This window comes from Mytilus trossulus, chromosome 5 (assembly GCF_036588685.1).
Source record: "Mytilus trossulus isolate FHL-02 chromosome 5, PNRI_Mtr1.1.1.hap1, whole genome shotgun sequence".
NCBI lineage: Eukaryota > Metazoa > Mollusca > Bivalvia > Mytilida > Mytilidae > Mytilus > Mytilus trossulus.
The window spans coordinates 80171051-80198074 of NC_086377.1; the positions used below are offsets into that span (position 1 = coordinate 80171051).

At 35.5% G+C, this 27024-nt stretch overlaps 1 protein-coding gene across 17 annotated transcripts in view; it reads left to right on the forward strand.

Annotated features, from left to right (window-relative positions):
* LOC134719192 (CUGBP Elav-like family member 4) overlaps nt 1-27024 on the forward strand; it is a 113579-nt gene that overhangs the window by 59914 nt on the left and 26641 nt on the right. Inside the window, exon 1 of one of the 17 annotated variants that reach the window (XM_063582200.1) lies at nt 10394-10479. The exons of the other annotated variants lie outside the window; for them this stretch is intronic. Coding sequence (XP_063438270.1) covers nt 10468-10479 — 12 coding nt within the window. The 5' untranslated portion in view covers nt 10394-10467. Of the gene's footprint in view, nt 1-10393; nt 10480-27024 lie in introns of those variants that run through there. 17 annotated transcript variants of the gene reach the window in all.

Sequence of the window (27024 nt, forward strand, 5' to 3'; positions counted from 1 at the left end):
AATTAACCACAGTGAAACCCCATTAACATGTTAATATACGTGGTCCTTTAACCTGTCTTTACCAGGGATGTAACGCTACTAATTAACCACAGTGAAACCCCATTAACATGTTAATATACGTGGTCCTTCAACCTGTCTTTACCAGGGATGTAACGCTACTAATTAACCACAGTGAAACCCCATTAACATGTTAATATACGTGGTCCTTTAACCTGTCTTTACCAGGGATGTAACGCTACTAATTAACCACAGTGAAACCCCATTAACATGTTAATATACGTGGTCCTTTAACCTGTCTTTACCAGGGATGTAACGCTACTAATTAACCACAGTGAAACCCCATTAACATGTAAATATACGTGGTCCTTTAACCTGTCTTTACCAGGGATGTAACGCTACTAATTAACCACAGTGAAAGCCCATTAACATGTTAATATACGTGGTCCTTTAACCTGTCTTCACCAGGGATGTAACGCTACTAATTAACCACAGTGAAACCCCATTAACATGTTAATATACGTGGTCCTTTAACCTGTCTTTACCAGGGATGTAACGCTACTAATTAACCACAGTGAAACCCCATTAACATGTTAATATACGTGGTCCTTTAACCTGTCTTTACCAGGGATGTAACACTACTAATTAACCACAGTGAAAGCCCATTAACATGTTAATATACGTGGTCCTTTAATGTCTTTACCAGGGATGTAACGCTACTAATTAACCACAGTGAAACCACATTAACATGTTAATATACGTGGTCCTTTAACCTGTCTTTACCAGGGATGTAACGCTACTAATTAACCACAGTAAAACCCCATTAACATGTTAATATACGTGGTCCTTTAACCTGTCTTTACCAGGGATGTAACGCTACTAATTAACCACAGTGAAACCCCATTAACATGTTAATATACGTGGTCCTTTAACCTGTCTTTACCAGGGATGTAACGCTACTAATTAACCACAGTGAAAGCCCATTAACATGTTAATATACGTGGTCCTTTAACCTGTCTTTACCAGGGATGTAACGATACTAATTAACCACAGTGAAAGCCCATTAACATGTTAATATACGTGGTCCTTTAATCTGTCTTTACCAGGGATGTAACGCTACTAATTAACCACAGTGAAACCCCATTAACATGTTAATATACGTGGTCCTTTAACCTGTCTTTACCAGGGATGTAACGCTACTAATTAACCACAGTGAAACCCCATTAACATGTTAATATACGTGGTCCTTCAACCTGTCTTTACCAGGGATGTAACGCTACTAATTAACCACAGTGAAACCCCATTAACATGTTAATATACGTGGTCCTTTAACCTGTCTTTACCAGGGATGTAACGCTACTAATTAACCACAGTGAAACCCCATTAACATGTTAATATACGTGGTCCTTTAACCTGTCTTTACCAGGGATGTAACGCTACTAATTAACCACAGTGAAACCCCATTAACATGTAAATATACGTGGTCCTTTAACCTGTCTTTACCAGGGATGTAACGCTACTAATTAACCACAGTGAAAGCCCATTAACATGTTAATATACGTGGTCCTTTAACCTGTCTTCACCAGGGATGTAACGCTACTAATTAACCACAGTGAAACCCCATTAACATGTTAATATACGTGGTCCTTTAACCTGTCTTTACCAGGGATGTAACGCTACTAATTAACCACAGTGAAACCCCATTAACATGTTAATATACGTGGTCCTTTAACCTGTCTTTACCAGGGATGTAACACTACTAATTAACCACAGTGAAAGCCCATTAACATGTTAATATACGTGGTCCTTTAACCTGTCTTTACCAGAGATGTAACGCTACTAATTAACCACAGTGAAACCCCATTAACATGTTAATATACGTGGTCCTTTAACCTGTCTTTACCAGGGATGTAACGCTACTAATTAACCACAGTGAAACCCCATTAACATGTTAATATACGTGGTCCTTTAACCTGTCTTTACCAGAGATGTAACGCTACTAATTAACCACAGTGAAACCCCATTAACATGTTAATATACGTGGTCCTTTAACCTGTCTTTACCAGGGATGTTACGCTACTAATTAACCACAGTGAAAGCCCATTAACATGTTAATATACGTGGCCCTTTAACCTGTCTTTACCAGGGATGTAACGCTACTTATTAACCACAGTGAAACCCCATTAACATGTTAATATACGTGGTCCTTTAACCTGTCTTTACCAGAGATGTAACGCTACTAATTAACCACAGTGAAACCCCAATAACATGTTAATATACGTGGTCCTTTAACCTGTCTTTACCAGGGATGTAACGCTACTAATTAACCACAGTGAAACCCCATTAACATGTTAATATACGTGGTCCTTTAACCTGTCTTTACCAGGGATGTAACGCTACTAATTAACCACAGTGAAAGCCCATTAACATGTTAATATACGTGGTCCTTTAACCTGTCTTTACCAGGGATGTAACGCTACTAATTAACCACAGTGAAACCCCATTAACATGTTAATATACGTGGTCCTTTAACCTGTCTTTACTAGAGATCTGTTGAATACAAAGATACAACTCGCTAATGAACAAATGGCAACGGAAGTACAGAGCTCGGCTTCTTATTGTTGTCTTTTCTTTGTTTCCCAAGCATGGACTTGTCTCCAATCAATAACAAAGTCTATATGAGATATTTGTTAAGACCTTTTACAACTCTCAGAAAATAATTCACGTCCCCCATTAAGACAGTAGAAAGTTAGAAGTTAAAACCTTTCTGTAACCTTGAATTAAAGCTACCTTGTTTGCGATCGTTTCTTCATCAGTATAGTTCTACATCTACATCTACATTCTACGTTGATCTTTCAAACTTGGCCAATACTCAACGCTTCCGGTGGGCGCAAGAAAAAGAGTAATTTTGTAAGGTTATCAAAGAATATACAAGCGAGTATAAAGTATATATATAAAAAAAAATTAATAATAAAGCAATGAATAAAAAAAAGAAGGGGGGGGGGGTCCCATTTGCTCTTCGTTCATCTGGCCTGAACCAATCCGGCTTCCGTGGCGGTATCAGGGCTAAAAAAACCAAGCCGCTTGCATTGTTTAAAATTGAGGTAAAGTATATCAGTTGCAAAAAGGTGAAATATATTGTCTGCTCGATAAAACCTGTTGAAGAAAACAAACAACATGTTAGTTTACTGTAACAGCCAAATTGTATATTTCATCTCCCATAAATCTTTGCACCCTACCGGAAGTAACAATTTAGAATAACTTGGTAATTATACAAATTCTATGAATACCTGAAGAAAAAGATGCGTAACATTTATAAACATTATTATCTATTAACTAAAGATGGATGATTTATTAGCTTGCTATCTGCACATGAATCTTACAGAGACGACTGCGGAGGGTTATCAGGCAGTAGATCGGTTGGTGTTATTTTGCCAACTTTGAAGAACAATTGAGTTATTACTTATCTTGCTTGTTATCGAAGTAATTATCGTTTGTGTTTTGATTCCCCTAAAACAATATACAATTGCGGACTTCTGAGGAGGGTATACCCCCTACTCCAAGGGCCGTTATTGTTTTATTATACAGAACAAATATTTCATTTCATTCAAATTATCCTGTTGGAAAAAACGAACAAGTATTATTTCTCGAAGTTATTCAGCGGCTCTACTTATTTGGACAAATATATCCGATTTAACTTTACACCACGTGCTCTTTTATTTGCCAATAGATTCATTCAATTACCGGTATATTGTGAGTTATAATAAAATGTATTTGCTGTTTTGTGCTGTTTTGTCGGGTTGTTGTCTCTTTGACATATTCCCCGTTTCAATTCTCTATTCTATTATACTCTCCGTGCGAGAATTTCTCGCTACATTGAAGACCTGTTGGTGAATTTCTGAAGTTGTTTTTAACTATGGTTGGGTTGTTGTCTCTTTGACACATTCCCAATTTCCATTCTCAATTTTATCTAATCTATTAAACTGCTAAATACGTTTATTTCAAATGAAAGGAATCATGTGAATTTGGGAATGACCAGCATATCATCCATGAAATTGGGACAAGGGAGTCAATTTGAAGTGCCACTGGGAGCAGTGGGTTTTAAATTTTGGATAGCGGTCAGTCAACCATCGAAACCGATCATCTATCAAATGTTTTAACCCGGATATTTAAGATAAGGCGCTCTCGATTAAACCCAATAAACGCCCTGTTGGGTCAACCAATGTTTAGTAAATATCTTCTTCTAGTAAGTTTTGATCTGAATGATTTATATTTTTTAATGTATTTCATTTATATCAATTTTCAAGTTTTTTTGTCATTTATTTTAAAGTCTGAACAATAAAAAATTTCATGTACAGAATTTGTGTTAATGCAAGATACGAACGTAATTGACGGAGTAGATGTTGTGACTCTAAAGAATAATCTCGAATGTGATATTTATATCAAATTATACAGAAACCTAAAAACAGAAACACATAAAACGGTGAGAAGAAACTAAATATAAGTCTCATGTCGAGTTTGTATGATTGCATGAGGAAATGACAAAATCGTCTTCTCGTTAAAATTTTCGTTAAATTTTTTTGTCGTTATTTCAGTTCTTCGTTCTTAATTTTATATACAATTCCCTGGTATTAGTTTCATATCAGATCAGTGTTGTCATGGGGCTAAGGAATTCTCTTCCAATGTCATTATTATTTCATTAGAAGATAGTCAATAAATTTGACATTAAAATGTATAATCTCAAATAAATTGTGTCAGCTTCAAGAAGTTATATTTGATAAGGCTCAAAGAGGATATTTTTGGGGGACCTGAATGATTTGAGATTTACTAATGCCAATAATCGCAAACTTGAAAATTAAGTATATTTTACAATCAAATCACTGATATTTTGTATAGATATGATATTGATTTATTTCTGATCATTCATAGTTCATTGCATGTAATTTTCTTCATACGTACGCATTGTCATCAACTGTCAGACGCGGATTTAGGGGGGGGGGGGGCAGGGTGCCCGCCCCCCCCTTTTTGGGAAAAAATTTGGTTGCTTATATAGGGAATCATTGAAGCGTGACTGGAGCGGGCCCCCTCTTAGGTCAGTCAGTGGGCCCCCACTTATGTAAATTTCTGGATCCGCCACTGACTGTGAACTTTGTCGAAGAATCTTTATAAAAGGTAAAAGAATCATAACATAAAACTCAATTCTCTACTGAATATCTGACAGTAATGGTGGCTCAAGAAATAGAATTTGTATAGAAATGTCAAGATTGATAACGTTATGGAAAAATAGGGTTATATTTAGGTCAATTTAAAGAAAGTAGGGTTGAATTTAGGTGAATGTAAAGAGAGTTGGAATGTATATATAGGACAACGTTGACATTACAACATAGTAGGGTTGTATGTAGGTCAATGTAATGAGATAAGAGTTGTATGTAGGTCAACGTTGACGTTACGAGAGAGTACGGTTGTATATATGTCAACATTGACGTTAAAAGAGAGTACGGTTGTATGTAGGTCAATGTAATGAGATAAGAGTTGTATGAAGGTCAACGTTGACGTCACGGGAGAGTGCGGTTGTATGTAGGTCAAAGTTGACGTTACGAGAGAGTACGATTGTATGTAGGTCAACATTGACGTTACGAGAGAGTACGATTGTATGTAGGCCAACGTTGCCGTTATGGGAGAGTGGACGTTACAAAAGAGTACGGTTGTATGTAGGTCAAATGTTGACGTTACGAGAGAGTACGGTTGTATATATGTCAACATTGACGTTAAAAGAGAGTACGGTTGTATATAGGACAACGTTGACATTACAACATAGTAGGGTTGTATGTAGGTCAATGTAATGAGATAAGAGTTGTATGTAGGTCAACGTTGACGTTACGAGAGAGTAAGGTTGTATGTACGCCAAGGTTGACGTTACGGAAGAGTAGGCTTGTATGTATGTAAATGTTGACGTTACGAGAGAATACGGTTGTATGTAGGTCAACATTGACGGTTCCAGATAGTACGGTTGTAGGTAGGTCAACGTTGACGTCACGGGAGAGTACGGTTGTATGTAGGTCAAAGTTGACGTTACGAGAGAGTACGATTGTATGTAGGTCAACATTGACGTTACGAGAGAGTACGATTGTATGTAGGCCAACGTTGCCGTTATGGGAGAGTGGCCGTTACAAAAGAGTACGGTTGTATGTAGGTCAAATGTTGACGTTACGAGAGAGTGCGGTTGTATATATGTCAACAATGACGTTAAAAGAGAGTACGGTTGTATGTAGGTCAACGTTGACGTTACGGGAGAGTACGGATTATTTAAGTCAACATTCACGTTACGGCATAGCAGGGTTGTATCTATGTCCACGTTTACTTTATCACAGAACAGGGTTGTATGAGTGTCATTGTAAACGTTGACGTTACTGCAGGACAAGGTTGTATGAGTGTCATTGTAAACGTTGACGTTACCACAGGACAGGGTTGTATGAGTGTCATTGTAAACGTTGACGTTACCGCAGGACAGGGTTGTATGAGTGTCATTGTAAACGTTGACGTTACCGCAGGACAGGGTTGTATGAGTGTCATTGTAAACGTTGACGTTACCGCAGGACAGGGTTGTATGAGTGTCATTGTAAACGTTGACGTTACCGCAGGACAGGGTTGTATGAGTGTCATTGTAAACGTTGACGTTACCGCAGGACAGGGTTGTATGAGTGTCATTGTAAACGTTGACGTTACCGCAGGACAGGGTTGTATGAGTGTCATTGTAAACGTTGACGTTACCGCAGGACAGGGTTGTATGAGTGTCATTGTAAACGTTGACGTTACCGCAGGACAGGGTTGTATGAGTGTCATTGTAAACGTTGACGTTACCGCAGGACAGGGTTGTATGAGTGTCATTGTAAACGTTGACGTTACCGCAGGACAGGGTTGTATGAGTGTCATTGTAAACGTTGACGTTACCGCAGGACAGGGTTGTATGAGTGTCATTGTAAACGTTGACGTTACCGCAGGACAGGGTTGTATGAGTGTCATTGTAAACGTTGACGTTACCGCAGGACAGGGTTGTATGAGTGTCATTGTAAACGTTGACGTTACCGCAGGACAGGGTTGTATGAGTGTCATTGTAAACGTTGACGTTACCGCAGGACAGGGTTGTATGAGTGTCATTGTAAACGTTGACGTTACCGCAGGACAGGGTTGTATGAGTGTCATTGTAAACGTTGACGTTACCGCAGGACAGGGTTGTATGAGTGTCATTGTAAACGTTGACGTTACCGCAGGACAGGGTTGTATGAGTGTCATTGTAAACGTTGACGTTACCGCAGGACAGGGTTGTATGAGTGTCATTGTAAACGTTGACGTTACCGCAGGACAGGGTTGTATGAGTGTCATTGTAAACGTTGACGTTACCGCAGGACAGGGTTGTATGAGTGTCATTGTAAACGTTGACGTTACCGCAGGACAGGGTTGTATGAGTGTCATTGTAAACGTTGACGTTACCGCAGGACAGGGTTGTATGAGTGTCATTGTAAACGTTGACGTTACCGCAGGACAGGGTTGTATGAGTGTCATTGTAAACGTTGACGTTACCGCAGGACAGGGTTGTATGAGTGTCATTGTAAACGTTGACGTTACCGCAGGACAGGGTTGTATGAGTGTCATTGTAAACGTTGACGTTACCGCAGGACAGGGTTGTATGAGTGTCATTGTAAACGTTGACGTTACCGCAGGACAGGGTTGTATGAGTGTCATTGTAAACGTTGACGTTACCGCAGGACAGGGTTGTATGAGTGTCATTGTAAACGTTGACGTTACCGCAGGACAGGGTTGTATGAGTGTCATTGTAAACGTTGACGTTACCGCAGGACAGGGTTGTATGAGTGTCATTGTAAACGTTGACGTTACCGCAGGACAGGGTTGTATGAGTGTCATTGTAAACGTTGACGTTACCGCAGGACAGGGTTGTATGAGTGTCATTGTAAACGTTGACGTTACCGCAGGACAGGGTTGTATGAGTGTCATTGTAAACGTTGACGTTACCGCAGGACAGGGTTGTATGAGTGTCATTGTAAACGTTGACGTTACCGCAGGACAGGGTTGTATGAGTGTCATTGTAAACGTTGACGTTACCGCAGGACAGGGTTGTATGAGTGTCATTGTAAACGTTGACGTTACCGCAGGACAGGGTTGTATGAGTGTCATTGTAAACGTTGACGTTACCGCAGGACAGGGTTGTATGAGTGTCATTGTAAACGTTGACGTTACCGCAGGACAGGGTTGTATGAGTGTCATTGTAAACGTTGACGTTACCGCAGGACAGGGTTGTATGAGTGTCATTGTAAACGTTGACGTTACCGCAGGACAGGGTTGTATGAGTGTCATTGTAAACGTTGACGTTACCGCAGGACAGGGTTGTATGAGTGTCATTGTAAACGTTGACGTTACCGCAGGACAGGGTTGTATGAGTGTCATTGTAAACGTTGACGTTACCGCAGGACAGGGTTGTATGAGTGTCATTGTAAACGTTGACGTTACCGCAGGACAGGGTTGTATGAGTGTCATTGTAAACGTTGACGTTACCGCAGGACAGGGTTGTATGAGTGTCATTGTAAACGTTGACGTTACCGCAGGACAGGGTTGTATGAGTGTCATTGTAAACGTTGACGTTACCGCAGGACAGGGTTGTATGAGTGTCATTGTAAACGTTGACGTTACCGCAGGACAGGGTTGTATGAGTGTCATTGTAAACGTTGACGTTACCGCAGGACAGGGTTGTATGAGTGTCATTGTAAACGTTGACGTTACCGCAGGACAGGGTTGTATGAGTGTCATTGTAAACGTTGACGTTACCGCAGGACAGGGTTGTATGAGTGTCATTGTAAACGTTGACGTTACCGCAGGACAGGGTTGTATGAGTGTCATTGTAAACGTTGACGTTACCGCAGGACAGGGTTGTATGAGTGTCATTGTAAACGTTGACGTTACCGCAGGACAGGGTTGTATGAGTGTCATTGTAAACGTTGACGTTACCGCAGGACAGGGTTGATGAGTGTCATTGTAAACGTTGACGTTACCGCAGAACAAGGTTGTATGAGTGTCATTGTAAACGTTAACATTACCGCAGGACAGGGATGTATGTAGTTCAACGTTAACGTTACGGGAGAGTAGTGTTGCAGGGATCGTAAAGGTGAGAGAGTTGCGATACGGTTCATTGCAGGTTTATGTTATGATTATGGTTGGACTTCTCCTATCAGAAAATATTATTCATGGTTAATCAAATGTATATTAAAGGGAAAAAGCAATATGTATCAAATTGTGCTGTAAATGATGATGATATGGCCCTATATAACAGCTAAAATGGTCTGCTAGTTAAAATAAACGCACTATTTGCTTAAAGCTTACGGTTCTGTCTTTGACAAACTAGGTTATGGCGCTATCTTGTTTTAGGTTCAGTTTGGTACAGGCTGACATTTTGTTTTTCTTACAATTAGAACGAGGCAGGTGTTTCCAAAAGTAGCTGGTGTTTTGACAAGGGAATTTTCATGTTTCTCTTACTACTGAGCCATCATCTATTTTGTAGTCGGATTCAATTTTCTCGTATTCAACATACGATTTCATAAGTTATGTAACACAATGTGTTTTCAAAAAGAAATCTCTCACAGTGAAAACATTGCATGACCAGCATTGGTGACGTCATCGCATCTCAATCTCATTACAACAGATTTCCGGCCTAAAAAAAAAATTAATGATGTTGAAAAACGGGATATTTATTGTTCTGGCCTCTATTGTGATGCCAATATCCAAACTGTGTTTATAGCTGATTTTTATACATTGTTAAATAATTGATGACCGTGGTAATAAGATTCAGAATATTTTTTATCATTTTAATTTCAGTCGAAAAAAGGTAGTGGTAATTTTATAAAATGCTACTGTTTCGAACTGCAAAAAATAATCAAATAAATGAACTATTTTGGAAACTTACAATGTACGTTTTTTTTAAAACCGCAAATGGCAATTGCAAAATATTATTTCTACCTCTAAATGACTAGTATATAGTATGCAATGAGAATGGTAATGACAAGCTCCATTCCTAATGCAATAAATGGTGTCTGTTTAATTACATTGGCACTGTGCATGTAAGTTTCATATATATCCTTTTGTATGTTTCATTACAATTCTATTTACGTATCTCATTAAGAAACTAAGGGATGAAATCGACAAATGTCTTTCATCAAGAAAAACCAATACACAAGTCCACCTGTTTGTTTTAAGAGACACCATTTTAATCAATATTAACGTGTAGAGAAAAATCGTAACCTACTATGACATATTCGTAATTAGAAAGATATTCCTTTTGAACTTGAGAAATCTGACATTATTATTATTGGTAAATATCTACCAATGGAATAAACGTTTGGATGACTCTGACTGACCTGTGTCTTTGAAGTGTTTTAGTGGTGGAAACAGCAACGGTTGAGGATGTTAGTCAGGGTAAGTCGTTTAGTGTTTGATAGTCTATTCAAAATCGTAATTATTAAAAGCGTTTTAATGCATAAGATTAACTCCAAAATGTCTACATAGACCTGTTTAAAAAATACCCAAAAATGGTACCGTTGAAAGAACTCCTACATTGATTAACTTAAAAGATGTCGTGATTCTGAAATAGATAATAATTTACTTATATGGAAAGGTATAATTCTCTCATCATGTGTATCTATATGTTATCGATTTTTGATTCCACAGATTTTACTAATACTTAAGTAATATCAGAAACATATATATAACATGCTTTATATGTCTCTGGTAATTTATATACGTGCAGGAATGTAGAAATATTTTGATTTTTATCCGATTTTCATAAATTGGAATATCATTAATGATGAGGAAAAAATAAATAATGAATTTAAATTGTGTCATTTGGGTGTTTATGTTTGTTGTTTTCTGACAGACACAGAAACAACTACTATGGCACTGGTCATAGTGGTGGTCGGATTAATAGACTTCTATTAGGCAGATTTAGGGGGGGGCAGGGGGCCCAGCCCCCCCCCCCCTTTTTGGGAAAAAATTTGGTTGCTTATATAGGGAATCACTGAAACGTGACTGGAGCGGGCCCCCTCTTATGTCAGTCAGTGGGCCCCCACTTATAAAAAATCCTGGATCCGCCACTGACTTCTATAACAAAAACAGGTCAACACATTGTTTGCACAAACATAGGATGAGCTTAAAACATATACTTCTATGTTACTGGTGGTAGGTATGATACCACCATTGGGTTTCTCCTATTGGCAAGTCTTTGTTAAGTTTTCACTTTTTAAACAATTGTGCAGAATCTGTTTTGTAAAAAAAAATGCAATACTTGACATGAGTAAAGTTTAATGCTGTCCAGTACTACAGACAAAATTTCACATAAAATTTCATTGCATATAAAATCCTTACCATCACTGCCGGAAGTTAACCGATCAAATTTTTACCTTCTGTTTTCTCTGTACATGCCCATGTAACCTCAAGTTTCAAGATAATCTTTTGAAATACCTATTTAGAATAGAATGGTGCTTTAAAACAACTAAAATATTTTTTTAATGCAATGAAATACAGTATCTATTTCCAACAACATTTATATTCCGAGGAATATTTAAGTTTTTCCTTTTCCGTATGGAACCGGATGTGACGTACTATGATGATTTGGTAGTATTGTGATGTGAAAGAAGATGCCCGTGGTAAAGTGTAACAATGCATGTCTGCAACCTTGAACTTTGAAATGAAAGGATAATCATTTTTCAATATTTTATAAAAACGATTTTTTTTCAAAAAATCATACATGTTATTGAAAAAACTATATTGCCATTGCCCTAATGATTGATGCTACCCAGTCATTAGTTATGTGCTATGTGAACAGTTGCAAGTTTGTCTTTTTTCACTTGATTATCGACTTCTGAGTTTGAATTACCATTTTGCATTTTTTGCCTCTTTTTTTCTTATACTATTCTTCATTTTCTTAATTGAAAAAGCGGCATTAAATGGAATTTAAGTAAATATATATAGACTTAAATTCTCTGAGATAATGAAATAACGTACGCATAGTACATTCAAAAGTTTCATAAGCTACCATTCTCTTATAATATCAACGTCAAATGAAGTTTTTCTCTCAGCACTTGACTGAATATCAATAATTTTCTTTGAAATTGTTCAAATGGTGAAAGGAGAACGACATATTGTCTGAAAACTGGCTTAATTTGGAAGCCATCAAGTTCACCTTTCTATATGTCCATTGGAATCCATCAAGTTCACCTTTCTATATGTCCATGATGTCTTTTGGTTATTTATGTCGTTGTATCGCAGTCTTAGTGACGTCAATCTTTCTTAACGTGTATCAATTTAGTTGTTATTTTTATCAAAATTTTATCTCAAACAATTTACCAAATTATCACTTTTTGGTGAATATGTCACAAATAATACATAATTATTCAAAAATATATTTTTCTAAAATTGACATTTTGAAAAAGCATACAAACGTCACTTTTTGTCATCTTTTAGAGTTTTGTGTGATTTACAGAAAAATAAAAAAAGTGTTATATATAATACTTGCTTGTATGTTCGCCTCCCTTATAGAAAATAGAGTGTATGTTCAAAAATATGTTTTTCAAGAATTGACATTTAAAAAAAAGCATACAAACGTCACTTTTCGTCATCTTTTAGAGTCTTGTGTTATTTGCAGATTAGTAATTATATATATCCTAGCGAAATGACGTTAAGCTGACTTTTCAAGGAACCTCCCTTAATAATGTCGCAAATACCGGTGTACTCTATTTCTATATTAGAAACGTCATTTGGTCATTGAAGAACTGTTTCTATGTGTTAAGTTTTCTCTGTGTTAAGTTTTCTCTGTGTTAAGTTTTCTCGTGTTAAGTTTTCTCTGTGTTAAGTTTTCTCGTGTTAAGTTTTCTATGATGTGTTTTGTAAACTGTTGTTTATCTTTTGGTATTTTTTTTATTTACCATGGCGTTGTTAGTTTTCTATTTACCATGGCGTTGTTAGTTTTCTATTTACCATGGCGTTGTTAGTTTTCTATTTACCATGGCGTTGTTAGTTTCCTATTTACCCTGGCGTTGTTAGTTTTCTATTTACCCTGGCGTTGTTAGTTTTTTATTTACCATGGCGTTGTTAGTTTTCTATTTACCATGGCGTTGTTAGTTTTCTATTTACCATGGCGCTGTTAGTTTATTTTCGACTTGATAAATCACCAGCTTGCCTCTTAGCCTTGCAAAAAAAAACCACCACAAAACATAGACACAAGACGTAGAGTGTTGTCCCGAAAGCACTCAGATAGTGCAAAGACTACATCAAATGGGGAAATGTTTCCTAGATTCAGTTAAAAAGTGAAGGCCACTTTATTTGAACTTTGTCAAAGTAGCCATTATGCTTGAAAATGCAGATTTTAACGTAGAAATCAATGGTGCTATGCATTAGTGGTTTAATACCTATACAAATGGTCATATATTTTGAATCCCAGCAAACCTATATGGTTTTAGAATACATGTAATATGGTTTATCCTGGTGACCACATATATTTATGTAATAGGGCTGATATATATGATTATCACACCTTTATTATAGTGGCAACATGACAATTATCACCCTTTTAGAAACGTCATTTAGTTTTGATTATTACGGATTATAACCTTTGCTGATTGAAAGTGTGCTGGACACCTGTCCTCAGATTATTTTCCCGGCATTCCTAGCGATAATGGGTGTCTATTTTCCCGGCATTCCAAGCGATAATGGGTGTCAACACGTAACATATACAAATTATCTTTGTTCTTACTGTACTTTAATCTGGATACATAAAATTGAGAATGGAAATGGGGAATGAGTCAATGAGACAACAACCCGACCATAGAAAAAAACAACAGCAGAAGGTCACCAACAGGTCTTCAATGTAGCGAGAAATTCCCGCAACCGGAGACGTCCTTCAGCTGGCCCCTAAACAAAAGGGATAATGAACGCCATACTAAATTTCAAATTGTACACAAGAAACTAAAATTAAAATAATACAAGACTAACAAAGGCCAGAGGCTCCTGACTTGGGACAGGGGCAAAAATGCGGCGGGGTTAAACTTGGCATGTTTGTGAGATTAGCTTAGTTGAGAGTTAACTACCTCTGATATGCTACACAATTCAAATGCTATAAATCACAAAAAGGGGATAAAGATACCAAATTAAATGACAACGCCATGGCTGAAAAGAAAAAGAAAAAGACAAACAGACAAACAATAGAACACAATACGCAACATAGAAATCTAATGACCTAAAGACTAATTTATACGAACCCCATCAAAATCTGTGGGTGATCTCAGGTGTTCCAGAAGGATAAGCAGATCCTGCACAAACTTTTTCAGGGTTTTATCAATAAGAAGAAACGTTATGAGCTATATTTTGGCTAGATATACAACCAGGTTTAGCCCCTCCCCCCCCCCATTTTCGTTGAGAAATACCTGTACCAAGTCAGGAATATGACAGTTGTTTTCTCTTATTCCGTTGGTTGATAGCGTCTGATTTTCTCAGTTTTTATGGAATTCTATGCCATTTTTGTCTTTTGTTGAATTTTTCTTGCACGATATTTTCATAACCGGTATTCTTTTTTTCTAACAATTCCTTCCTAATGGAACAACCATTGATATAATTACAAAAAGGGGGAACGGGTTTTTTCTCAAAATATTATGCTGAACCCCAATTTGATGGGAAAAGTGCAGATGACATGATAAATCGTTCAAATTTTCCCCATACCTTGTAGTGTTAAAATTTCAAGAAAAAAGATCCTTGATAGCCTCGAAAAACTAAAAAAAAAAAGTTCCCGCTAATAGAAACTCTCCCCCTTTTTTTAAGCTAAATGGTTGCCGCCTAATGGTTTTGTGATTTGGTCTGACAATACGCTACGGTATATATAATGTATTATAGCTGATATTATTGTATAGCAATATAATATATCCCATAGAACGTAACCAAAAGTTAGCGTGCAATAAATTCTAATATTGCACTAGTGCAATAAATCTTCGAAATTCATGACGTCATCAACATTTAAATCTTAGTTAACCCAATTGTTACTTTCAAATATTATATTGCTATACAATAAAAGGGTTTTATCATATACTTAGACTAAATAACATATAAATTTTACCGTATGATAATAGCTTTAAATTGACGTAAATTTCATATTTTTCGAATTGGTGCTTAGCGGGCTGATATGAAAAGTTTATCACATGCTTCGATTGTTATCACATGCCTTTCCGTAACGTTATCACATGGCATTCCGGTGATACTCGGCAAATTCCGGAAAATACACTTCAATGCTACGTTTTCAGTGGAAACATTACAAAGTAGTGTATAAAACAATTATAATGGAAAGTATATCGTGTAAAATATTAAAAATAATAAAAATAAAAAAATAAAAATTAAAAAAAAAATAAATGCATTTTTTTAATTTTTTCTAAAACATATTTTAGAAAGTTTCTTTAAAAAATACTTATCCAAACTATGTTCATAATTATGTATATTGTTGATTTTTTTTGTCGATTCGTTTATATTAAACTGTTGTTTTGTTTTTCTCTCTGTTGAGGCATATGATAGAAAAATTTCATATTAAATGTATCAAATTTTGGGTCCGACGTCCGTGAACGTTTTTACTCTTTAAACTTCGGGAAACACATGAAAGGATCAATACCTTAGTCTGTTATTTTTCTTTACTGTTGAAGCATATGATAAAAAGATCATAACATGTCATTTTTCATATCGTATGTATTATCAGCCCTCGGTCGATATCAGCCCTCGAGCCATGCGGCTCTTGGGCTGATATTAAACCTAGGGCTGATAATACATGCGATATGAAAAATGCCATGTAATAATCTGATAATTGCATGAATATTGGGAAATATTGTCCCTCGTAGAACATATATTGCACTCGCAAGCTCGTGCAATATAAAATTCTACTCGGGACAATATTCCCCAATATTCATGCAATAACCCTATATTATTACGTTTGTTGTGCAAGATAAATCAATAAATATTAAGGCAGTCTCTAATATGATAATATTTATTATTAATGGTTGTGATTTATCCTGATCTCTCTGATTTATAAACATCATATATTGGTAGATAGAACAGTATTGATTAACATGGTAAGGCTCAAGATCTGTTTCACCACAAAAGTTATAACATGAAAAAAATTGAATGATTTAAAAAAAAAAAATACTTATTTTACATTTTGAGTTTCGCGTTATAAATTTAAACTGTGAAAAATATTTTCTGTGCCATTTTGTCTCTTATGGAGATTTGCAATCATACCACATCTTCGTTCTTATATCAGAAAAAAAGGTTTCATTTCTCTCATGCACAGTTTATCATGTGACTAATCATGTGACTGATCATGTGACTGTGGTTGTTATTTTTCGGTCTTGTGTTGACATATAGCTTCACAGTTTATCATGTGACTGATCATGTGACTGTGGTTGTTATTTTTCAGTATAGTGTTGACATATAGCTTCACATTTTGTCATGTCAAGGCCTTGTATAGCTGTCTATACGGTATTGGTTTTGCTCAATGTTGACGGTCATACGGTTACCTATAATTGCTTATTTCGACGTCATTTGCACATTACTTGATAATTTTCTCTTTGGCAATCATATTACAGTTCCTTATTTGCGTTATTATTCTAATGTCAAACGCAGAAAGTAAAATTAATTACACAAACAAAGAATTGAAAATGAAAATTTCCCCCAAAGATTGCCTTTGAAAACAAACTCACATTTTTAGTATGTTTTTGTTACTCTGTGATGACTAGTTTTAATTTATTTATTTTCTTGTTCCTTGTATGAACAGATAAGATTTGTCTTTATTTATTTCTCCTTTTAGTTGCTTTCTAAGAGCAAACAGAAAAAACTCTGCCACGTTCGTTGTTAAAGCCATTAAGGTTTATAATAAATAGTCGTCAATATCATCCCTGACAGATCCCATTACACAAGTTGAAAGTCAAGACATTTCTCAAGAAATATTCTTAAACCATTTCGACCATTGTAAACTAAATGGCTATAATATTAGAACACCATTAATAGTGCTTCAAGTAATGAAAAGTCCATATAGTAGATTAACGTAAAACTTCCAAGTGTAGGAGAGAGAGATCTAAAATTATTGAATGTTAAAAACATAAAGATTATCAATGTCACATTAGAAATTTACAGATTAACTGACAAACGCCATTGCAACAATAAAAACCCAACAAAAATGACAAAAAGACAAACAAGATCACAACCACGAGGGGCGAAAGATACCAGAGGAACAGTCAAACTCATAAAACGAAAATAAACTGACAAGGCCATGTCTGAAAATTAAAAAGACAAACAGAAAAACAACAGTACCCATGATACAACATAGAAAACTAAAGAATAAGCAACACGAACCCCACCAAAAACTAGGGGTTATCTCAGGTGCTCCGGGAGGGTAAGCAGATACTGCTCCACATGTGGCACCCGTCGTCAGTACACATGATACAACATTGAAAACTAAAGAATAAACAACAAGAACCCCACCAAAATCTAGGGGTGATTTCATGTGCTCCGGGAGGGTAAGCAGATTCTGCTCCACATGTGGCACCCGTCGTGCAAGTTACATCAACATCGTTGGGAGATTTTTGAATTTGTGGCTGATAACCTCAAGATGTTTTGTATCGTTTAGTAATACAGTGAAACCTGATTAAACCGAACCCTGAATAAACCGGAAACCTGTCTAAACCCAACTTGTTCTGAAGAATAATCATACCACATTTTATGCATTGTGAACCTGATGCCACCGAATACCTGCCAAAACCGAACAGAATCTTAACTCCCGAAAGGGTTCGGTTAAGTCAGGTTTTACTGTAGTGTATCATTTTCCATCAAGGTCATATATACCAGTTTCGACAATACAGTCTTATATTATGATCAGCTTCTTTTATATTGTGTAAATATTTATAAAGAATCATTTTAATCAGTTTCTAAAACATTTTAATCTAAAAAAGCAGTAATACTTTGAAAATTTGAATATGACAAATATGACGTATGCTGTATATACATCGCCTGATTTTTAATGAATAATATGTTTGAAGCCTCTGTTCTTTTTGTTTTTCTGACAATATATCATATACAAAGACTGGTTTCTAATCTGCTTAAAGTTACAAGATCACAAGCTAAAAAAAACATTAAAACTTCGATCCGTCTTTTTCATATTAAAATTTCATAAAGATTAAAAGAAATTATTGACGATATTGAAAATTTTAAAATCCTTCCATCAAAAGAATCTTTTCTCTTTTGAAGATGATATGGAATTATTAGATTGTTGAAGTTTTTAACCATGAAAGACGTTTTAATGAACATCAGGAAAAGACCTTTCGATATTCCTTTGGTTTAATCGAAAAATCCATAGTGTTACATTAGATTTTAAGCTAACAAACTTGTAAACTTGACAAATTAGATAATGGGCATTAATTATTTTGAAAATAAGAAAACTTTTACAGTTATAGCAATAGATCTGTAATTATTGTACATGCAGTCTCGTTGATTTTTAAAATATTGTTCTTACTTTTAAAACGGCATGACATTTATATATCATAACGTAACCTAACTTGATTGTCGAAAACGAAGGGGACATGTAAACATGTTTGCTTGATGTGCTTGATGTTCATATGATGAAATCATAATCTTTTAATCAGTTTAATTGAAGTCTGGAGCTGGCAAGTCAGTTAACTGCTAGTAGTCTGTTGTTATTTATGTGTTATTGTCATTTTGTTTATTTTCTTTGGTTACATCTTCTGACATGACTTCTCTTGAACTGAATTTTAATGTGCGTATTGTTATGCGTTTAATTTTCTACATTGGCTAGAAGTATAGGGGGAGGCCCGCCGGGTTGAGATCTCACAAACATGTTTAACCCCGCCGCATGTTTGCGCCTGTCCCAAGTCAGGAGCCTCTGACCTTTGTTAGTCTTGTATACAATTTGGAAATTAGTATGGCGTTCATTATCACTGAACTAGTATATATTTGTTTAGGGGCCAGTTAAAGGACGCCTCCGGGTGCGGGAATTTCTCGCTACATTGAAGACCTTTTGGTGACCTTCTGTTGTTGTTTTTTCTATGGTCGGGTTGTTGTCTCTTTGACACATTCCCCATTTCTATTCTCAATTTTATGTCAAAGTGAGATACCAGAGGGTCATTCAAACTCATAGATGTGAAAAAAATAAACTGACAACGCCATGCCTAATAAAGAAAAAAAGACAAGCAATATAACACAATATACAACATAGTTTTACCTTGCACATACAATTGAGAATGGAAATGGGGACTGTGCCAAGGAGACAACAACCCAACCAAAGAGGAGACAACAGCAGAAGGACAACAACGGGTATGCTTCATTAACTTGTGTTTAGATTACCTCCGAGTCTTAGCATTATAGTTTCAGTACATGAAGTACATAGCTTTTAAGCGGTTAATGTTTAGCCCGAAATATTAGAGGTCAGTATCTAAGCACTGGCTATTTGGCGGGTGATTCAAAAGCTTAAGAAGCCATTATAAAAATAATAAGATGTGGTATACTAGTAAATGCCAATGAGACCAGTCTCCACAAGAGACCAAATGACACATAAATTGAAAAGACTATCTTAGAGATGACCACAGGTTCCTTTCAAAATTTAATGAGCAAGACTTGGAAAGATACAGACAGTTACATATTCTTTAGAATGTTTAAATGATTTCTCAAAGACACTGAAACACTAAATAGGCATCAATTGTGATGGCCTTACGGGACAGATGGGCTTACCATTATTTATTGTCCTTCGTCTGAATGGCACTCTTATTTCGACGTTTATACTTTAGTTAATGATTCGAGTCACGTTAAGAGCCACTGAGTTCCGTCTATTCCTTGCTGTAGTTGTGATAAGTTGCTTAAACTTTTAGTGTTTTGGGGTATTATAATGCAAATAATAATGAGTAATAGGAAATAATAAGAAACTGTAACAAGGAAATTGGTAAACAAGCAAATAGCGATTTATAATTTATGTTTTGTGATTAATGTAATGTTAAATGATTAGGACAGGATCAAGGTATGGCTAGAAGATAGATTCAAGTTACTTGGAGCCTCTAGTTGTATGCCAGAATGATGAAACAACGAGTAATCACGAAAATCACCAGTATCATCAACTCACCTGCTTCTGTGTGATTATCTATTGATTACAATAATCAAATGATTTAATCATGAAATGGATTTTTATTCTATTTTTACGCTTTATAAATAATCAATTTCCGTGTATTTCTACATTACGTAACATAACTTGTTTTTCCATGAAATACCGCGTTAGTTCTGCATTGATATAGACCCAGTCGTTCAGAAAGCTTTGATGGGTTAACGTTATTGACATCTATTAAAGAGTTCAAGTGACCCATAAATCCCTATTGGATTTGCTGCTGGTTTTTATATTGGCAGTATACAGACTAAATCAATTGGAATATTTTCAATCTCGACGTTTGTATATCTTGACGTCATCTCTTTGGTCTACTGGTGAATCATCGTATACAGTGAGGTTTCAAATTAAAATCATGCCTTTATTCAGTAGATGTAAGATCCCAGTATTTACCGACTTTATAGTCCCTCCAATGATAAAGAGCATTGCTGTTTCAAACATACATCATTATTTGTAGATAACCATTGTAACAAATATAGCAAAACAATGTAGTACACGTATGACCATGAGGTCAAGTTTTGTTGCATTGATCTATCTCAACACAAAAGATACTAGAAATCGTATTGCAATTATCTTCGACTTGTCCTTGTTTATATAAGATGTAATAAACGGAAGCAACAAGACGTCCATGAAAATCATTAAAGTTTATACAAAAACTTAAATTCAAAAATATGGACGCTGTTATTTCATACTGTTATATTTCGCGTACTATTATGTACACCTCAGTCAGCAATCAATAATGGTTCAATAACAAACCAGAAGTCAAGTACCCTGGGTCAACAACTAATGTATTAACAAAGCAAGAACTCAATATTTGTGTTTGTTAATGGTATAACCATTATAAGATTACATTAAAAATATCAAAGTTGCTGTGTCATTCAGGATTATATTCAAGATCAATCTTGATGATAAACTTAAGCATTGTATTTATAGTATTGGTTAAGTGCAATTTTTTTCAACATTTTTGCTCTTTCAAATAAATTACAAGATGTTAAAAAATCCAGTTGTTTGTTAATCTATGGATGCGTACACCTTGTGCATAGGAATAGTTTAATCAAACACGTGATGGAGGGCTTTGAAATATCGCCATCTTGAATTGTTTGGATTCGAATTAGCTCTCGCCGCGATTATAGCCTTTTTGTGCTAATGCGGCGTAAAGCAACCAACAATCAATCAATCAATCAATTGTTTGGAGCTTTTTCAAAATAAATAGATATGCAAGAAGAAGTCGCATAAGTGTCAATGAGACAACTCTCCATTCAAGTCACAATTATTAAAATTTAACCATTATAGGTCAAAGTATGGCCTTAAACACAGAGCCATGGCTCAAACAGAAGAGCAAGCTATAAAGGGCCCCATAAAGGACTATTGTAATCCATTCAAACTGGAAAAACAACTACTCTATAATAGAAGATACAATTATTTAAGATATATTTAGTACACGTTTTCACATCATTTCGCATTTCTATAGAGACTGTTGGAGTCTCGGTGTTATTTGATGTATAGAACAATTATATGACCTTACTTCTTGGTATATATGCTTCTCCTTTTAAACTTAGTTTAGTGCATGTGTAGAGTACAGAGTATTCTTAGCAATCCTGAACTGATTGTATTTTTACGAAATTGCTAAGTGTAGGTTGATTTTCTTTCCAAAGATATACTTTACTTTCTTTTTTTATATCGTATCCAATTCATTAGATTGGAAACATGAATTATTAAAGCATGTTATCAGCCATCACTGACGTACTAACAGATCCACGTAAAGAACTATCCGTGTCGGAACCGGTTGTATTATATTTTCCCCATCAATAATTCATATACAAATCGTTTTGTGTTTATTGTGTTACACATAGATCATGACAGGTCTATTTATTATTAAGATAATCAGGCAGGTGGTTACTATACAATATATATCAGCGCTGGAAATCGACATTCTCCCAGGAAATGTATTTTCTCGCCATTTAAAAAACTAAGTTGGAAGTCAAATATCGAGTGGTTGCTATGAGCTGAGATATTCAAGTCTCGTTCTATCTCTAAGTGAGATGTCTTAAAGACGCCAGGTTGCAGTGGTGGATACTGGAGGAAGGTTTCGGGGGTTGGAACCCCCTTCCCCTTTATTTTGGCCGATCAATGCATTTGAATGGGGACATATAGTTGGATCCCCCCTTTTTGTCCTGGCTTGGTACCCCCCCCCCCCCCCCATTTTTGAAATGGCTGGATCCGCCTCTGGCTTGCCTTTAATTTTTAGCGTTATAGGATAGAGGATAAATAGAAGTCATCGCCGACCAGGGTACAAGAGTATGAAAAAAGGAAAGAGACTAGTGAGGGCTCAACACGATTGTTGATGTTGAAATCCAAATGTCTATACTTGAGGTTACTATAGGAAGGTTTTCTTGGTACTTTAGATACGCAGCCTTGGCTCACACCGAACAACAAGCTATAAAGGAGCCCAAAAATTACAAGTGTACAACCATTCAAACGGGAAAATCAACAGCATCATGACATCTACTAGTATATAAAAAACGAGAAACGAGAAACATAGGCTTCATGTCATAAGATAATAAGACATATTGTATTGTGACGTTAACATAGCATTGCGTTAAATCTTTTTGTTTATCTAAAAGAATATGTACCATTATTTCAACATCTCGATACATTTAATAAACTAAAACACACTCTAAACCCCATCCCTGAACTTGTTTGTCATATTGGAGTCTTCATTAAGCAGTCTTTAGAACTGAGGGAGTTCGACCCATGTCAGACAAGCTCATGCACGATTGTGTTTTATACATCAATTTATAATTTGAAATAATAAGGCTTATGGGTGTAATTTTGCAATTTTGCAATTAAAGACCTAATGAATATTGCTCTATTGCTTTAGTTTTTTTTAACTTGTTTAAGGACTAGGGACAACAGCTGAGTATTGCTGTAACCCGATAGTATGTACTCGTCGTCATGTTTTGTTTGTATAAATTGTATACGGCACGGTATTCAACTATGCTAGTATTAAATTCGCAAATGTACTTGGTTGTTTGGTACTATCACTAGCATAACAAATTCTGATTCAACTCTCTCTCTCTAGCTGCCTTATTCTCTATTTGTTAAACGGTATGCGACATGTTTTATTTTCAACAATAGCAATTACGTCTGCGAGATGATATTGTGTGAAAATATTCCTTCTGCTGTAATCCTTGGAAAACTGTTGCCATACCAACCACATTTTTTCAATAAAAAATAACAAATGCTTTTTAAAACTTGACGTGTTGTTCATTAATGTCTGCCAAACGATCGACTTGTCTTCGGATTTGTCGTGGAATGATTATTTCTCAGTGTAATTGAAAATCGTTACATTGTCATTCCGACACACGATTTATATTTATAATACTCCGGAAAAAAGCGGATGAGAAAAATTAAGCGCCATGACTCATATTTTGCAAATCAAATCCGATCAGATTAAAACATGAAGTAGAAATCTTTTGTCTTCTATCAAAAATCAATGAATATCTTATTTTATAAAAGAATTCTTATAAAGAACAAAGATCCTTTCGTCTAGAGAATTGAGTCGGATATGATTTCAAAGGAATAATAACCTTGGTTACGGGCTTACACGTGAGGACAATAAGAATGAACTTGTCACCATCTTCAGATTTATATAATCTCAGGTGGCATTAGAAAAAAGAATACAAAAGAAATATTTGAGACAAAACCAATAACATGCATATGAGCAACAGAGTAAAATCTTATTCAAAACAGTGTGGTCCTGGCCATTGATTGACGACTATTTATTTTACAAGCACTCTTCCACTGGATTGCTTCTCACTTATATTTTCAGTTTGTTTTTTGTTGAGTCGTATTTTTCAGTTCTGCTATTATCGATTCCATTAACGTTATTGCAGTAAAGACGCGTTCCTTTGAACAAACACTTATTAATCTCCCTTTTTCCCACGATGTAGTAATGTTTTCTTTCTAAAAGAAGCGTGTGAATTGTTGATTGGAATATACAATAAATATATTATTTTATTTTGTGTAATTATAAGTGTCTGGTTTGTTATTCCCTGATTTTGGACGTACCGTTGTCATCTGAGGACAGCACTTAATAATTTACCAGAATCAGTGCCAGATTCTTAAAGGACCTAGATGTGAATACCACAGACACGAAATTGAACAAAAGTTATCTCGTCCTTAGATTGGTCATCCATAAACAGTACGTATACACAAGCAACATGACCACAAAATATAATAACCAAAGTAATAGTATACATGTATACAAACATTTTGAACCCCGCCATATTATACATATCTATTTTCAAGGTCAGGTATTTATATGGTTGTTATTGGTTGCTGTCTATCATACTTATTTTTCGTTTATTGTTTTGTCATCAATGAGGGTCTGGATGGGGGGGGGGGGGGGGTCTGTTATTCTGTAAACATTTAATTTTCAACTCTTTTTTCTCTAATCTTTGAAAAAATTAACCCCTTTTTTTCTCTAATCTTCATTTTTTTTGCCCGTTATTCTCTAATCTTCATTTTAAGGGCATTATTCTTTAATCATTTAAGCCCATCCAAACCCTCATAAATCAGGGCGTTTGGTTTTTTTTTTATCTCAAAAGTTTGATTTTTTATAACTTTATATGCGGTATGGGTTTTGCTAATAGTTGAAAATCGCACTTATGAACCACATCAACAAATGACAACCGCCGCTAAAACCTAAGGTTTCTGACTTAGGACCAGTGCAAACTAATGCAGAGCCTAGGGTAACGTGTAATGCGCGCGCCAACCTTCACCCAACTTGAAACAATAGTGCAACATCATAAAAAAAGAAAGACACTATAAAATAATTGTTTTATTAGCAACCAAAACAACATTTCCTATAATTGTATAATTAATATGAAATGAAGTAAGATAAAATAGGAACAAATACAACAAATGGAAGTTTTTAACGACCTTGACTGGCTATACAGCCCTTGCACGGTCGGTCATAGGAACAATTTAAAGGATATATCGATGATATTTTCCAAGGATTCTATACATTTCTGTATTATCTAAGAACATTTTAACACAGTTTCTTCTATAGAAAGAACAACCCCTCTAATTAGATTTGTTCCTCTTTCTATTTGTCGTATTATATCTTCCTTTGACGTGTTATTAATTCAATATTTCTAGCAGCTTGTGAGACAATTGCATAAATGGATTTTTTCCCGAACTATCAAATACAATTCGAAGATTAAGTCTTGTATTTTATAATGGAATTGGAGCATCAATTCAGTGACTCATGTAGTAATAAAAAAACATCTCCGGATTGTCTCAGCTGCACTTTCCGATTCCAAATCAATGTTAATACATCGGAATTCATGTCTGAAGAGGCTCAAGAGGGAACGTTCTGTGATTTTATCGGTAATAAAATTTATCGATAGTTTGAACGAGAGGAGCATTTCTTATTGAGCAGTTGTCTTATTTACTACTGAATTGTAACTAATTCTTGACGGTATAAATAAGGTTATTGGGAAAAAATGAAGGCATATGTTTGTATACCGATTTCGATATACAATTCAAGACAAAGTATACGTTTAATTTATAAAAAAAAAAAGAAGATATGGTATGATTGCCAATGAGACAACTATCCACAAAAAAAACAAAATAACACAGACATTTACAACTATAGGTCACCGTACGGCCTTCAACAATGAGCAAAGCCCATACCGCATAGCCAGCTATAAAAGGTCCTGATAAGACAATGAAAAACAATTCAAACGAAAAACTAACGGCCTTATTTATGTAAAAAAATATAAACGAAAAACAAATATGTAACACATAAAGAAACGACTGGCAACCACTGAATTTACAGGCTCCTGACTTGGGACAGGCCAAACATAAATAATGTGGCGGGGTTAAACATGTTAGCGGGATCCCAACCCTCCCCCTAAAAGTCTATATTAATTTTAGTTTATGATACTATTGCAGACTTTTCAAAAGGATTATCTGTTTGTAGCTGAATTTAATGGTTTAAATTGTTTACAATTAGAAGTCATAAGACTTGAAATACGACTTCTTTCTTTCAAAGAATATAGTTAAAACCAAATAGGGATTTAAACATTGAGAAAACAAGTAAAGTCTCCCAAAAGATGCCAAACAAGATTTTTTTTTAAATATAAGGAATTTCCCCCAATGGACCCTTTAAGCCGACTCTAAGCTGATTGTGTTGCGAAAAACTTAATCGAGTTCCGTCTGCTTAGTTCTTTAAATCGCTACATTGAAAGATGGTACTAAGGTCTCAGTAATTGCGTTTCTCAAGAACGAGAGGTTTCTTTGGCGTTAATTGCAACATATCTGCATCAAGAAAATAAAATTTTCTCCAAGACGAGGTTGTAAATGATTGGGAGTTGCATATAAATGGAAGTTTATTGTCCATAAATTAGACTTTATAGAATGTTTACTTAATTTGGTAAGAATCCGTGTCGAAATTAAATAAAGTATATGCAGTAGGGACATGATTTAGTGCGCGAGGTTCAATTGGGGAATGCCAATGGAAATTAAATTATTAAGATTAAGTTAAAAGTTTTTTTTTCTAAGTTTTGGCATCCTGATAGATGTAACAGTAAAGTTCTTATAAAAAATCAATTCAGGTGCATAAAAGCTAGATTTCAATCTGGAAACACTTGAAATTTAGCTTTTTATGCGCACTTTTATCATCTGTATAAAATGAAATGCTACATTTTTAAAAGATTATATCTTTGGCTTACGTGACTATCAAAGATTTGTAGTGTAAGGCTTCTCAC